The sequence below is a fragment of the Erigeron canadensis genome, chromosome 2, assembly GCF_010389155.1.
Source record: "Erigeron canadensis isolate Cc75 chromosome 2, C_canadensis_v1, whole genome shotgun sequence".
NCBI lineage: Eukaryota > Viridiplantae > Streptophyta > Magnoliopsida > Asterales > Asteraceae > Erigeron > Erigeron canadensis.
Window position 1 is genome coordinate 31656751 of NC_057762.1, and position 17101 is coordinate 31673851.

Here is a 17101-nt window from a genome sequence, read left to right on the forward strand (position 1 = left end):
TTACCCGTTTGTCCAATGATCCAAAACAACATTTTGACCTTTAACTTACAAAAGAACAACTTTACCAAATTCTGAAATACACCATATGTAACCAAGAAGTCACAAAATAAAATCTTTGTACCAAGAGCCACTAGTTCAAAGGGGTCTCTACGGGTCCTATCAATATTACCAATTTCTGCATTTAGCTAAAACATTCAAATCCATAATTAGCTTCAAACTTCAAATACTTGTCTTTTTTCCATATCTTGGACAACCTATAAAAAGGGTAACAACTAAAAGAATAAGCCAAAGCTTAGTGAATACCATTGCATACGCTTATACATACGAAGGAGGGCAAAAACACAAAGGACTGTCACATGTAGCCAATGGCATCGTCATACCATCACTTGCATACTCACCTTTGCGCTAACAAAACATACATGGATCCATATACGCTAACAACATACTCAAGAGGTTCTTAGGCCTCAAAGGTTCTTAGGCCTTATCTCAAGAGGTTCTTAGGCCTCATCTCAATTCAACTATGGGGTTCTTAGGCCCCGGCCTCAAACTAGACCCTAATGTCAAATCGATTACCACATACGGAATCCACCATCATATGGTAATCGACCCAACGTACATATAATCGTATGCAAGAGCACTCACCTCCTTCGCGACAACCAAATCCATGGTGACCATCTAACAATCATATTGCTTTCCACCTAGCAATAATTCACAATTTACATATAAGGTCATCAAACTCAATTACTTCATACCAAGGCTATCAAGCCATACATTACTAACTTTACTAGCATCTCGATGCCCAACCCAACTTTTACATAATTCACATTCTCATCATTCTTTAAAGTTGGCATATTTCAAAATCTCAATTTACTTTTACAACAACATGGCCATAACTCATTTGAATACAAAAATTACCATTTCATTATCTCATCAATATGACCATGCAACAAGTTACTCTAAAATCATTATTTTCATCTTTTCATAATCACTTCAATATGGTCAACTACATTACTACTCAAAATCTTCATTTTCTTGCTTTAACCATAAAAATGACTAAAACACTTTCATCAAAAGATTCATGCAATCACATATCAATATGCTCCATTACAAGTAAGAATTTAGAAAACATTACACATAGCCAACTCACATGAAAATCCCCAATTTTATCAATTTCCATGAACCCTAGCTTGATTTTAAACAAATAACTCATTTTCAAGAAAACCCCCAATTCTTACTACCTCAAGAACCCTAGTTATTATATAACCAAATAATCAAGACTAAACATACCTCAAAAGAGAAATATACAAGAATGTAAGTTGGAAATGAGAATATCACAAAGTGTTCCACTTCTTCTTCCTTGAATGTTTCAACACTCACCCTCACATACACCACCAAATTCCCAAATTTTCTTTATTGTTAAAATACTTTGATATTATTATTATTTGAAGGATTCTTTGATCAAGGGAATGAAGCACACTCATATTTAACCCCAAATTTAATTGAAAAGAAGATAAGAAGAACATATTATTATCACATAGAAACTTTGATTGATTTGGTGTGGAATTATGATAGTTCATAGATAAATATGAAGATGGATGATGAAGAAATTTGGTAGATGGAAGAAAGTGGAAGAAAAAGGGTGAGTCATAAAATGAAAAATGGCTGACACTCCTCCTGAGTGCCACGCCTCATACAAATAAAAAGGGGTATTTTTACTCGTTATCCGCTAAAGTTCTAACTAATTCAACCCCGTAACTCAAAATTAAATGCTAGGAGATTATTTTAATGTCAAAACTATTAATAAGGTTAATTTTCATTGGTCTAAAATTTTTAGGATGTTACATTAGTGATATCCGTTCATGCCATAATGGAATCTCAAAATCAAGTTTCTTAGCTACTTAGCTTTCTTACCAACTCATGTTAGTAATATAAATTCAGATTCCACTGTAGAACTGGTCATGCAAGTTTGCTTCTTGAAACACCAAGCAATAGCACTACCACCAAGTAGAAACATCCATCTACTTGTAGAAGAATGATCCTTTAATTTGCCATTCAGCTTAATCATTAAATCCTTTAATAACAGAAGACCGGTATGTGTTTGAATCACTAGTATATCCACTATTTTTTCCCCCACATTACAAGCTATATCAAGCCTAGTGCTAGTCATATCATACATCAAACATCCTATAACCTTGGAATATTCAAGCTGAAATATATAATATCATCTTGGTCCAGTGTAAGCCACATGCTAGGATCAATGGGAGTTTCAACAGGTGAACAATTCTAATAATTGAATTATTTAAGATACCATTGTTCTCACAAATAATTCTCATACCTTGAATTACTTCGACCTCCCCCATGTCCTTTATATCAAACATAGATGACAAAATTTTTAGTCCATATCGATTTGATCTTAACTAGTACCAAAGATCAACATGTCATCATAACATATAGACAAATTACATCTCTTCATCAGATGTATCAAATTTGCTATATATAAATACACATTGTCAACCTCAATAAGAATAAAACCATCTTATGTTATTGACTATGCAAAACAATCAAGTTGTCTTGATGGATTTAATCTCATCTACTACAACTTATTTCCAAAAACAACCACTTCTAGTAGGGGTGAGTATGGATCGGTTTGGTTCGGTTTTTGCCTAAAACCGAAACCAAAACCGATCCATTCGGTTTTTAGAAAACTAAAACCATTGGATTCGGTTTTTGTTCGGTTCGGTTTCTCGGTTTTCCGGTTCAGTTTCGGTTTTTTTTTGGTTTTTTAATAAATTTTGTTTTTTAAGTTTTTTTTAAATATTATGTTATAAATTTAACTTTTAATTGTTAAGAAAAAAATATGATATAAAAATTCAAATACAGAGAAGCTTTTTATTAAGTAATTATATATTTTAGGTGTTAAAATTTGTATAACTTTTATAAAACGAATTGTTTTTACTGCACGTTTTTATTAAAAATATACAATTTGTATTGATTTGTACAATAAAAAGATAAAAAGATTAAATTATTAACATATTTATAAATTATAAGTAATAAATATAAATGTAATATGATATAAAAATAAAATAAATTAAAATATATTTAGTTCGGTTCGGTTCGGTTTTGATTGGTTTTTTGGCATATGAAACCGAAAACCGAACCGATCCGTTCGGTTTTAGAAAACGAAAACCAAACCAAACCAATGGATTTCGTTCGGTTTTCGGTTTTTTCGGTTTGGTTTTGTCGGGTTTTTTCGGTTTTTGGTTTTCTGGTTCGGTTTTTGCTCACCCCTAACTTCTAGCGATGGATTCACTAAAAGACTTAGATTTATCCTCAATATAATAACAATACTGATATTTATAATCAATTCCATCATTTGATCTATTAATTATGTAAAGTTGAAAAACATCACCAAAAAATTAGGTTTCTTTGTCCTAGTACACTTTCTAGGTTCAGTACTAATACAGAGACATCTCTTATATAAATAGAGACAACCAAAGGTGTTAGTTACACAGTTGAGACTTTCAAGCTATGAAACACATTTTTGAGTCTAGGTTCAGAAATAAATATGTCCTTATTGCTACAATTAAGCAGTTTTCCACTCAATCACTATGTGAACAGATACATAGGTATTTAGTTCTATAACATAGAACCAATAAACAATGCTCAAGATATCCAATGAATATGCAATTTATGTTCTTTTACTTAAAGTTTTCATATTGGGTTTAATAAGCCTTCCAACTGATTTACAATCCCAAAGTCTTGTTAAAAATTTTAGTCAACAAGTACATGATCTCTTAACTTAGCCACACCTCAAAACCCTTCATTTAATCCAAAATAAGATAACATAGGATTACCCATTTGAACCAACTAGTTTACAGAAAGTAGACTAGATCATAAGACACCCTACCTTTATGATAAGAAGATTCTTAATCAAATCACTTTGTACATATATCCTCACAAAAAGACGGCCACATACTTATATGTATGTCCAATTGTGAAAACTAACTCTTAACATATAAGTTTATTATTAGTCACGATATTAATATTAAACATATAATAATTAGTTTAGCAGTATTGAATTAAATCGTCAATACGCAACCCTCTTAATATACATAATCGAGTTCGCACTCCCACATCACCTAACCCGATTAATTGAACATTAGAATCCAACCATTCGATAAGTTAACCCAATACCACTATAGAACATTGATATCGCTAAAATAACCAACAAAGTTTAGATTGGTTTGATTCAACATAGCTCAAACATTTGACATCCTCAAAGAAGAATGCAAAGATAGTAGCTACTTTAGGTTTCATCAGATGGCCTTCTGCTTCTTGTGCAGAGTGAATAGCAGGCCTCCGTGTTCTATATCAACATCCGCCTTGCTGATGTTGCTTCCCAAATTTACTCTGCCGGAGTAATATCTACGGAGAGTTTCGCACTCATCTGCAACTGCAGTAGCATCAAAAAGCACAGCCCTTCCAAAAATACTACGCCGGGTCACCAAACCCACCGAGTCGGGGTCTTTAAAGTCTAGGAATAAGGAAATGGCTTCAGCATTTCATCCGCTTTTTGGACTCCAGGAAAATTTACGGAAACATCTATAACATCATCATATGTCTCGGTCCGACATAATATACGAGGTATCCTATTTAATAGGACCTTTTGTGTACAGAAATAGAGGAATCCTGTTTCAATCCATATATATACATTCAATATAATATAATGATATGATAGCAACCATGAAAAAAAACACTGTCAATGTTTTGAAGGCCCTAACAAAATATACTCGTGAGTGATTTTTAAAAGATATGATAAAATTTCAACCTAACTTAACACGGATTCCCTCCCAAAGATGAATGAACAAAACATCATATAACCATAGCGATTAATTATATCTAACCCGACATACATCATGCCAATTAATCGAACTACAAATCTACAATCAAGCTAGGTCTATAATACTTCGTTTAGACTTGCATATGCTTTATACCACCCACATGATAAATACGAGTACTAAAATTTAGTGCATCACTGCACTTTTAAATTTTATTTTCCACAACAAATTTTGTTAGCTCAATATAAACTTTTAAGTTTTAACCCTGAGAAACCATCATATATATTTGGCGAAGTTACACATCTTTAGTAACTCTCAAAAAATGGATTTGTTTGGCAAGGTGTTTTTGAGAGCTTAAAGCCGTAAGCTTTTTAAGAATAAGTATTTTTTAAAAGAAACAATAACCCTGTTTAAATATGAATTTGAGAAGAAAAAAATCCACAACCCAAAATAACTTCTAAAAGGTATGTAAGAGGGTTAGAAAAAAAAAAAAACAAATCCTACCTCCTACCTCCTAACACTAATCTCCAACTCCAGCCCGGACTCTAATATTTTTTTTTTTTCCCAAACATACCCACTTTGTTGGTTTTCCTAACAAAGGATGTTTACTCAAAAATTAAATTTACAGAACAGTAAACTATTAAGCTTCAATGTTCATTATGATAAGATTGAACAACACAGACTTTTTTTAAAAAAAAATTGATTCATGTATAAAATAAATTATATAACTGAAAGACAATATAACTAATACTATCAACCATATATGTTAAAAATCTAATTTTTATTTGTTATAAACTACGAGTACATGACAATATCTTGTATAATAATATAAACATTATTAACAATTAACAAACATTATCTAATATAAGTTATAAAATAAGGTATGTATGTATGTATGTATTACCGCACATATCCTTGGAAATAGCAAACCCACGCCGCTGTTGAAGGAGGGGCGATCGACATGGTTCTGCTTGAAGCAACGAGCTTTTTCATAGCAAATATCTTGTATGAACAATAATAATGTATAATTAAAAATAGTCGAGCAAAGGCGATTTAGTTTAGGTGGTATTTATATAAGAGTAAATAACCAAAGTTATAAAAATTATCTTAAATACACCAAAATTAATATTAAATAATATTTTTAATACGAAAGTTTAGTTGTAGAATTTGTGTCATCTTGACGAGCGGAGAAAAGGAAATATAAAAATTGAAAAAAAGGAAAGAAATAGGAGAGTCAATTTTATGTGAAAGATGCTATCCAAGTATGTAGTTACTGAACCCGTAGAAACTCAACTAAAAGGGCAAGATCCATAAAAACTGGTCTAACACAGTGTGTGTATCGATTTCTAATCATCACTATTGAAGTATCTAGCATCATCTGTAGGTTGACTCATACACCGTTCATTCTGCATCTCTTACACCATCACTCTTGGCTACCGTCGAAAACCAACTCAATGCACAACTATAATGCTTTAAAATATAAGTGGTCGCTTTGTAGAACGACGTTGAATAGTGTTGTAGTCAAATAGGGAGCCCAAAGTTAGGTTCATCTTTAAAAAGTAGAAACAATGTAATGCAGCAAGACTCAGACATTCGACATCAATAGCATAATTTAAACATACTAACTTCAAATTTGTATTAAAGAGTCGAACTGTCATATTATAACAGATCAAAGACGGTCAAATCAGCAACCACACAACCCAAGGAAACTACCAGAAAGATACACGGACTCGTCAACAACCTGGGTCTCTTTCATGATGATACAAGTATTATACAGTATAACTGATCTGTTGATGAAGTAAAAGAAACCTGACAAAAACCACATCTTAACTATCAAATAAGAAGAGAACTATACAACTCTGTTCCTGCACAACCTATTTCATGCAATTTCACTGGTACGTATCTGGTCTCGCATAACTGTCATACACCGAGCGGGTTCGAAGAGGTATGTTACCATTTGATAGGGTTCCATATCTACTAGACGGGGGTAATCCTGCACCCGAGTGAGGAAGATCAGGACTCATGTATCTATTACCAGAAAATTGTGGACCCGTGTCCAATCTTGGGTCAAAGGATGATTGCCCTGCACCCAATCCCGATCGTGTGTCAAGAGCTGCGCGACCCATACTCAATCTTGTATCAACAGACGGGCCCACACTCGATCTAGAATCAATGGCAGACAGACCAACACCCAATCGTTGATCAAGAGAAGACGACCTAGTACCTAATCGGGGATCAACAGATGGGCCCACACTCAGTCGTTGATCAAAGGCAGACTGACTGATACCCACATCCATTCTTAAATCACGGGCAGAAGGGTTCACAGATAGTCTTGAGTCAATGACAGACGGATGCATAGATTGTCTCGGGTCAAGGGTGGACGGGTGCAAAGAAAGGGCAGACTGCTGCATATCGAATCGTGGATTAAAGGTGGATGGGGGAAGTCTCGGAATTTCAGACATGTTTTCTTGGTATGGGAAGGTGGGGACCATGCGAAACCGATCATCCAGAGAAGTAGCTGATCTAGAAAGGGATTCTCTATAAGGGCTAGAAATAAATTGAGCTCCAGAAGGGTCTGTATCATAATTAACCAAACTTAACCTAGAATCATAAGTCAAGGATTTAGCTTGGGGTGTTGTTCCTCCATATTCATAATCAGTTGGTAACCTGAAAAGCCCAACGGAGCTAAAAGGAACTGGAGATTGGTCCTCAGATCTATATGTAGGAACAGAAGGCCCATTTTCCAATAACGGGAGCTTGTCAAGATTCTGTTTTAGTGATAGTTTAGCCAACTGAAGAGCCTCGAGAACAGATCCTAATTGGCCCGGATGTTCATGAGTTCCAAGAATGGGTTCATTTGAGTTACCTGAAGCATGTTCTCCCCTATATAACAAACTACTGTCTTCAGAGGATGACACCTGTGCTGCCCTAGAAATTCTGATGGCATCTGACGGATGCTTTTGAATATCTGATCCTTCATTGTTCAAATCACTGTTCTTTTGACTTACTAAAGGTTCAACGTTGATCGTGGTATCTTCAATGAAATTGGCATCACATTCTTTTTCAATAGTAAGTTGCTCGATAGCACAAGGTGGATTCGGAGCCAGAGTGGGTGTCTTAATTTCATCTATTTCTTCTGTTAAGTCTGAGTGGGTCCCAGGGTCACAAGAATCCTGATAAAAATTCATAAAAACAATGAGAAGCAGAACGTTAGTGGCCATAGAAGTTCGGAAACTTGATGGAGGTGGCAATGGGTGGGTCAGGAGTCGGGGGAATGGTCAAAACAATTGCAGCTTAAAATGGGTAATTCATATTAGTATGATATGAGTTGTGTACATCCAGACCCGATGGCCCACAAATACTTTTTCCTCAATATAATGTAGATACTTAATGCACTAACCAGCACTGCAAAAACATATATGCAACAATGATACTAACGATCTTCCAAATCTTTAAATACATTTAGAAGGCCATATGCATTACGAAAAGACTTTGGATGAATTTCAACCCCTTTGATGCGTGACTTTAAGCTGAAGAGCTAAAAAATATTTGACTCGTTTGAGATAAACATAAACCAAACCGAACAATTAGCAAAAAACAAATCGAAATTGCCAGCTTTATAGCTGAACAAGTAATAATGCTTTAGACAAAAGAAGTAATTTGCATGAGTAAGAAAAGGGACATACTTGTGGTGATCCGTTTTTTTCTCTATACTTATCCTCCCATTCTCTTTGCGCTTTTTCCTCTTCTTCATAACGGGCGATGAATTCAGCTTGATGTTCTAACGCTTTTTCCATCTCTCTTTCAGTTGCATAGTTTTGCTCACCATGTCCGTTACACTGAGGAGTAGCAACTTCCCGTGGATCTTTTTCCTTTTGTATATTCAGTTCTTCCAGTGCAGTCTCATTTGCAACATCAGAAGGATTTCGAACACCTTCTGAACTTGTTCGCCTTTGGTCTTCATCATGAGCATTAGTTCCGTTACCATTTTGTGACCCGCCGTTTGCTGACCTGGCAACACAATTCGACAAATTTCAATAAAACAATACTCCCTATGTTCTAAAAGAAACAGATTTCACCATCTAATGCTCTTATATTTATATGACATGGATTCGTAACAACAATATGAGTCCAGTACCAATGTTATCCATTTGCAGCATTTATCGGAAAGTTAAAAGTCATCATAGTTACTCCAATATGTACAGAGAGTATCAAATCTGATGTTGTGATTTAGCTGGTTTGACCTTAAAGTAAATAGAAATGCATTTCCCTTAATTGAAAAGGATAGAAAAGTTTCTAAAATAGTTGTCTATGAAAGAGGAGTTGAGATTGGTGGGCCATTCTGGTTGGTCAACAGGCTTGTCCAATCCAAACTTTATCCAGCTCGAGCTCGAGCCAAGTTTCTAAAATAGTCTATGAAAGAGGTGTTGAGATAGGTGGGCCATTCTGGTTGGTCAACAGGCTCGTCCAATCCAAACTTTATCCAGCTTGAGCTCGAGCCCGAAACCGAGCTCGAAATATTTAACGAGTGAAGATCGAGCTTATAAAGGCTCGATAAGCGCTTTTCAAGCCTTCTTGTGTGTGTGTGTGTGTCGGCTAGTATGAAGATACGTCAAATATGATGCTCATTTGAGCAAATTTATATTCTTTTACAATCACTTGCTGTCAGAACTTATAACTAAATGTCTTGAGTTACATAGCGTGAACAGCAATTCACCATTTTTTTGTAAATATTAAAATTTTTGTATTTTTTTTGAACTCGAGCCTATTCAAATCTTATTCGAGCCGAGATCGATCTTGCATCATAGAGCTAGTTGAGCTATCAAGCTGAACTGGAGCTTAGTGTAAGTTCTTCGAGTCCTTAAGTGTCGTTCGTCTCATTAACAGCCTAAAAGGGTCCCTCTAAAATGAGTCGCTTTTTGTATGGCTCAAACAGAACGGAGTTGACTCATGTCCCTTTTTAATAACATAACTAATGTGTTATTTAATTAAAAACAGAACTATCACAATGACAATCTACTTAGAAGGTTGTAGGCATTAAAAGTAGACTCTGGGCGGCTTTCAAGTTTCAACTAGTATCACATGTTCCCTTTTTTGCCAAAACTTTTATTTGGCACATTACATATAAAACATAACCGTAAGTAATGGCCAGATTTGCCACCCCGCCTATGTAGATATATAACTCCAACCAACTTAAGATGAACATTCTATGCATGAGCGAAGTTTGGACCATTATAGATTTCCCCAATTATCCAAATAAACAATCCCAATTGCGACAAGAAAAAGTACATCAAGTGTACAGGAACAAAAACTCACCTGTGTTTATTGTGTCTTATCTGGCGACATGATTTACCAACGCGTCTCGGTGAGGATCCAGTTGATGTAAAACTATTACGCCTTCTTCTAGAAGCATCCATGTACTTCTTATCAAGGAAATGAGACGATGAATTTTTACTGCTTTTCCAAGACAAGCTTCTACCATTCACGGAAGAAGATTCAACCTCAGAACCTGAAAAAGCTTCTGCATCACTTTCCCGGACATTCACATGTTCAGATGTATCAGCATGATTACCATCCTTGAAATCACTAGACATTTCTTCCTGATCAGAGCTCGAATCAAATGGTTCAGAAAGATCGTTTCTGCCATGACTCTCTAAAATAGCAAGAACTTCTACAGTTGCTTTTTCTGCCTTCTTTCTTTGCAGGGACACATATTTCAGCTGTTTCTCCAACTCTGTTACCTATGTAAGTTAGAAAATACAAAAGAACATGATAAGACTCTCATTGTCCATAGAGGTGGAAAATCAGACCCAGTTAAGGATACTTGGATAGATGGGCGGGCTTGGGTTATAATTTGCCTCTAATGGATTAAATGAGAAACTTTGAAGATAAGCTAAAATGGAAACGGGTTAAACATGTATAATGTTGTAATCAAGTTACTTGAAATATTAGATTATTAATTTATAATTGTAGCATATAGGTTATTAGAAACTCCACAAATGAAAAAACAAGATTGTATTCACAAATACATATAACCTCATAAATAGTGTTATTAGAAAGCTAGATCATCACTTTAACAATATAACTTCTTTACTCATATCTAAAACATTAACTATTTACTCATATCTAAAACATTAACTATTCATGTAATTCTGTTTAAGACAATATAGAGAAGTGTTTGCTGGTCAGCCTATTGAACAGGTAAAACTTCACTCAGAATGTATTCAGAATGCCCAAAACCTTATAAATCATGTTATATCGAAAATCTAGAGCATCACCGTGAAATCAACTTTAAAGCATTAACCAACTACAGAACTCAGGAACAGAAATATAAGTATTTGCAGCAGGGAGTGATCAATAGCTCCTAAAGCATTTTACTTCATAACTAGATCATCACTGTAACTATAGTTTCATTAACCATAGTAATAGCATGAAATATTATAAAACTCAAGAAATGATAAGACAAAAAGGTGTTTGTGGGTCGAATTGCCCACTTTGACTCATTACCCAGTCCCCGAGACCCCTCCATTTTACCACCGGTATGGTTGTACCTATAGACAGTGGTAAAGAGGATTAATTAAGGTGGTAAAAAAGTGAAAGAAATTGAAAGCAGGTATTAATCAAGCGTCAACATAGATATAAACCAACCCTTTTTCCCAGTTCATAAGCTCTCTGCCTTGCTGTTCTTGAAACAGATCTTTCAGCCAATAATCGTGCCCGGAGATAATCAATTGTCTTGGCAGTCGAGTCCTCCATGATACTTCTTTATACCTGGTACATTAATATGAAACGCGTAAGGACCGTAAACTTTTCAACTCGTTTTTGCCATAAAAGAAATTGAACAGTGAATATTCATTTTCCACGAAAGAACAGAAATTTAAGTTGTGATCATCAAGAGCCAAATACAGCACTAAAGCATGTCAAAATGTCAACTTCATAGACTTTACAACCATTCCAAGAATTGAGGTGTTCTTTAACTTCTTAGTCAAAAAGACTACTTTTCCAACACTAAAATATATCAGATCCTCTAAATGTTGACCATAAATTGATATTAAAAAAAAGGGTAAATCGGAGGGAACCCCTTGATCCCCGGTATCGTATTGATATTGATTATATATATATACCAGACTATTGTTTTTATAGTATAGCTTTTTATTTAGATTCAACACATTACTTATTAATATTATTTAAAAAATGAGCAGGAAACTATGGGGTCAACTAAACAAATCAGACACGAATTCGACCCACACTAAAAATCACCCTTCTGACTTATCACCCAACCCACCCAATTTTGTCACTAGTAATGTTTACATCCATATATAACTATAAAGGCATCTATTATCATTGAAACTAAACTAAGTATTTCTGTAAATGAATATGGCAGGTGAAACTAAACTAATCCCTACTTTTACTTTTAGGTCTTCTCTTCTGACTTTTGGAAGTCAATCAAACTACTTTCCAACTTTGATAGTGATATGGATACATTCAGTCATTTGATACCCACATTAAGTGATTAAACTATGGAAAAAAACTCAGATTAATATGTTCACTAACGTAAAGCTTTAAGTTATTATTGAATGTAAAACTTACTAGGTATGAAACATAAATTATAGAAGGGTTTATGGGCACAGCTAAAGAGGACTCACTTTCCAGCACACTTTAGCTCTGCAATCCCTTGTCTGTGGTTGTTTTGTATTTCTATAGATGTTCCGTGTCAATTATAAAACCAATCACAAAACAGCTACCAGATCCAAAATTTGACATAAAGCATCTGGACATCGTGTCTTACTATAAAAATAAAAAAGAGAAAAGTTATCAACTTATCATAAAGCATTAAAGCTATTCATCAAATGTTGAAAATGCATAAACAAGATTAGTCATTAGCTTTATTTGATAGTTCTACTTTCGATGGATGCGCAATATTTTTACAGTTTGATGATGAACCACTAACATATCATGTTGTATTTACTTTTTAGTATGCTCACTCTAAAGAGATGCGATTCCATGAGCCGAACGAGAATGAATACCACACAGAAAAGTCAAGACCAGGCTCCCTAATGGAATGTTTAATCGGTCCATTTCGAATCGACCGAATTGGTACGGAAGTTGTAACATGTGAAAACCACGGAAAACACGACTTATTTGAATAACCCGGTGACCTACCAATTGCAGAAGTAGGATTTTTGGCAAGCAATAAGCACTTAAATAAGAGCCCTTCCAGAGATTCATGTAAAACCTGTTCTTGAAAACAGCCTACCCACAACCGAATATATGCAAAATTACGTTCATTTTTTAAAGTCTAAGCCTATCATTTTCCTCAAATTTCTTAACTGTTGCTAAATCAAATTCATAAAGCATCAAACATGGTCATTTATCAGCAAACTTTCTTACTTGCTCCTAAATCAAATTCATAAACCATCGAAAATGGTCATTTCACAGATAAACAATCATAGTCGTTTTCTTTCTTGTTCTTGAAACCACATACACACACACACCTGTAAAGATCATAAAGTTCACAACTTTAAGATTGCAGTAGCAAGAAAATGACCAAAATACCCTCATCTTCTCACCCCATCAAATTTCTTACTTGTTTCTAATCTAAATCAAATTTATAAAACATGGTCATTTTCATTCTTGCTCATCAAATAACACACACACACACACACACACACACTTAAAGATAATCAAGCTCAAAACTTTAAGGCTATAACAAGAAGAATATGACCAAAATACCCTCATCTTCACATCCCCATCCTTTTTCTTAATTTCCAAATAAAAGTTTATAGAGCATCAAGCACATCGAGTTTCTACTTACAAAAAGAAACAAAACCTTATAAAATCAAGAGAAAAATAAATAACCAGTATCAAAAAGTTACATCACATCAGTATTGATCTAAATCAACAATAAAACAACAGATCAAGTACTAAAATATGTATGTATGTATGTATGTATGTATATTACCTTGTTTTTTTAAGAAGGGATTTCCATTGAGATTAAAGGAGCTTAAGAAATGAGAATTTGGAATTATATTTGGGTTTTTTTTGTGGGTTTTATAAGTTTCTTTAAATGTTTTGGGTTTGGTGTATAGTGACAGTGAGATGAGAGAGAGAGAGAGCTTGGATTGGAACGAAGAGAGAAGGTTCTTTGTGCCGAGTCCTCCAAAAGTCAAAAGAGAGGAGGCTTAAACAATACTTGGAATACTCATCCGTACCCATGTACCTTTTCAGACAAATTTACGATATATGTTAAACTGCCCAAACAAATTGTATTGCGGAATAAATTTATCAATATTTGTAGTATGATAATTATTTCTTTTATACAATGTTTTTTTAGAATTAGAATTGATGAAAAGAATTGAAATCTGAAAGTTTTAATATTTGTATTTGTGTTGTATTTGGTTAATAGAAATCAATAGAATTAAAAATATATAAATACAAACTATATTAAGTGATACGAGAGAAGAACCCGTACGTTGCAGCGGCTATCCGTTTTGACCACAAACTTGTTCCTTCCATTGTAAACCAAGTCCCACCAATAGCATGCCATAGCAAGGGCCCTTCATTATACTTGTATACTTTTTCATACATTTTAATAACATAATTACCGTTTATAATAATTGTTATTATTGTTATGGAGAGACAAACCTATTACTAAAGTAATAATAATATACACATAAAATGGTATAACACACCAAACACATTTTATATCACACGTCGTTCACCCTTTTTTTTCTGCACACACATTGGGAAAACATATACATAATCATTCATCCCAAAAAAAATTTACATTAACAAAAAGAAATTTGTAGCAATTATTAGTAATTCCAAAAAAAAAAACACATATATTTTTTCTTTCCGCCTATAAACAAACAAACATACCCATTTTATCTTATGACCTACAATTTTATCGACTTTCCTAGACTACAGCAATGGCGGCTGCTGAAAAAATCGACGATAGCTGGATGAGCAAGTCAGCCATCAGTGACGGTGGTGGATGATGGTTAATGAATCAAATCAAATTCTAAAAGGGAATGGTTTTCTATATTGGTGTTTAGTGGTAAAAGAATATTTTGGTAAAAGAAATGAATTTCTTGAAATGTTTAATCAATATAATTAAGGAATTGTAAATTCCATGTTTCAAGGAATTTAATGATATTTTTCGGATTCCATTTCCATTGATGTTTCAACAAAACAAGGAATAGGAATGAAATTTACATTCCAATTCTTATGAATTCCAAGGAATTCCATGAATAAAACACCCCTAATAGTAACGATACCAAACTGTTTCAGCATAATTCTCATCTTGAAATATTCCATTGAGGTATAATCTCACATTCTATGTTTGTAATTTACATTTATGCTGTTAACTTTTGGTCAAAATCACCCAATGGTTTGCATTACATCTCTACTTCCGTAAAGAGCCCCCCTCCCCCCGGTGCAAGTCACGTGAGGAGTATTTTTGTCATTACCCTATGTTCATTGTTATTGTTCCAAAAATTCAGAAATCTTAAATTCAGAAATCTTAAATCCAGTTTTTTGATTCCTAAAAGCCAATCATTGAAAACTAAGCAAAATAAAAAACAGTTAAAATCCATTTTCACAACCCAAACTTCGGTTAAACCAACAACTCGAGAAGCTTTAAGTTAAAACTTCACAAAAGAGTGCAAACAACTGCTTCAAACATAAAACGAAAGTTCATCATCGGGTGCATTACTAATTATATACATTACATTACAACATATCATCTGAGCATAAACTTACAACGAAGCAACTTCAATAATGATACGAAACATGATCTACCTATCCGGGACCATGGTTAGTAACTTCACCAGGGCGTTGAGTTTGCTCTGCCAAATAATGAGGTTTGTCAACATCAAATTTTAAGTTCTCATTGGTGTTAAAAGTACCTAATGAGTAAACAAGTTCATGTTATAGGAAATACATAGTGTCATAAACATCTTCTTTATTGCTATCGATTAATATTTTTCTGATCTTCAATAATCGATTCTTGCCATGACTCTACTTTTTTAAATAGGAACTTGTTGTTTAAACATATCATAACATTTACAACTGTATATAAATAAAATAAAACATCTCTTATATATATAAAATAGCCCCTTTTCTAGAAGGTTTTTTTGAAAAAAATGCTAATGTGGCATTGTCTAATTCCATTTTCGGACTCTCATCTCCGTTTAATGATGTCATTATCTCAGTTTTAATATTTAATTAAAATAAAAATTAGCATGAATTTTCTATCATTTATTAACTTAAAAGTTACCCTCAAATCCCATATTATTTGAAACGACAACCCAATCACAATTGTCTAGAATATATCTTAATATTATTCACTATACAAAATACAAAGTTTATTAAAAATAATCTAATAAGAATTTGTTTCTAATCATCTTCTCCCCCCCCCCCCCCCCCCCATTTTTAGGGTTTGTAAATTAGTTTTGTATTATATTTGTTTCATGTTGGTGATATGTATTTATATTCCGAATTTGTGTTTGATTTTCTTACTTTAGGCTTTTAATTTTGCTAGTATACATTAGAATTTACATTTAGATTTAATCTTAATCTATTCAAGGACATACCTTCAAATATTTTGTCAACAGAGTTTTAATTTCCTCCATGTAAGTTCAAATTATATAGGAGAGAATAATTTACTCCGTTTGATGGAGTTTTGGTTAACTAACCATGTTTATCTATACTCTATTATAAAATAAACTACTCTCCTCTCTTTTCAACTCTCTATTTTTAAAATGCTCAAAATACCATTAATTTTCAACACATTCCTAACTCATAAACTAAATCTACCCAATATATAATATATTAAAGAGTTTCTTTATTTTAAGAACCATTTTTTTTGTAAAAACCATGAGAACTCTTAAATAATATATTTGTTCACATGTTTTTTTTGTTCATTCAAATGTGAAATGATATGAAAAAAATATGTTGTAGAAGAAACTTTTTTTAAAAACCTTCAAAATAACCCTTTGTGAACTTGTGAATAAATATGTTCACGTTTTTGTTCACATGTTAACAAATGGGTATATATAAGGTTTTGAAAAAAACTTTCATCTGAAACATGTATTTTATAAAGTTTCATATGTGAATAAACAAAAAAAAAACATGTGATCCAATACATAATTTAAGAGTTCTTAAGGTTCTTACAAAAAAATGGGTTTTCAAAATAAGGCTCCCCATATATTAAAACTATCTATCTTCTTTATTCATTAATTTAAATATTTTTATTTAATATC

At 33.4% G+C, this 17101-nt stretch overlaps 1 protein-coding gene across 3 annotated transcripts; it reads right to left on the reverse strand.

Annotated features, from left to right (window-relative positions):
* Positions 1-6446: 6446 nt before the first annotated feature.
* LOC122589473 lies at positions 6447-13972 on the reverse strand. 3 transcript variants are annotated; one of them, XM_043761764.1, is made up of 6 exons: positions 13801-13972; positions 12485-12626; positions 11487-11609; positions 10155-10579; positions 8525-8849; positions 6447-8011 (listed from the first exon to the last, which is right to left on the reverse strand). In XM_043761764.1, exons 3-6 carry the CDS (start codon positions 11592-11594, stop codon positions 6728-6730), a joined length of 2142 nt encoding a protein of 713 aa, XP_043617699.1. In that variant the 5' UTR covers positions 11595-11609; positions 12485-12626; positions 13801-13972; the 3' UTR covers positions 6447-6727. The 3 variants fall into 3 exon arrangements, with proteins under 3 accessions (XP_043617699.1, XP_043617701.1, XP_043617700.1); XM_043761766.1 differs by lacking the exon at positions 12485-12626; XM_043761765.1 differs by lacking the exon at positions 13801-13972 and having other exon boundaries at positions 12429-12502.
* Positions 13973-17101: the final 3129 nt, after the last annotated feature.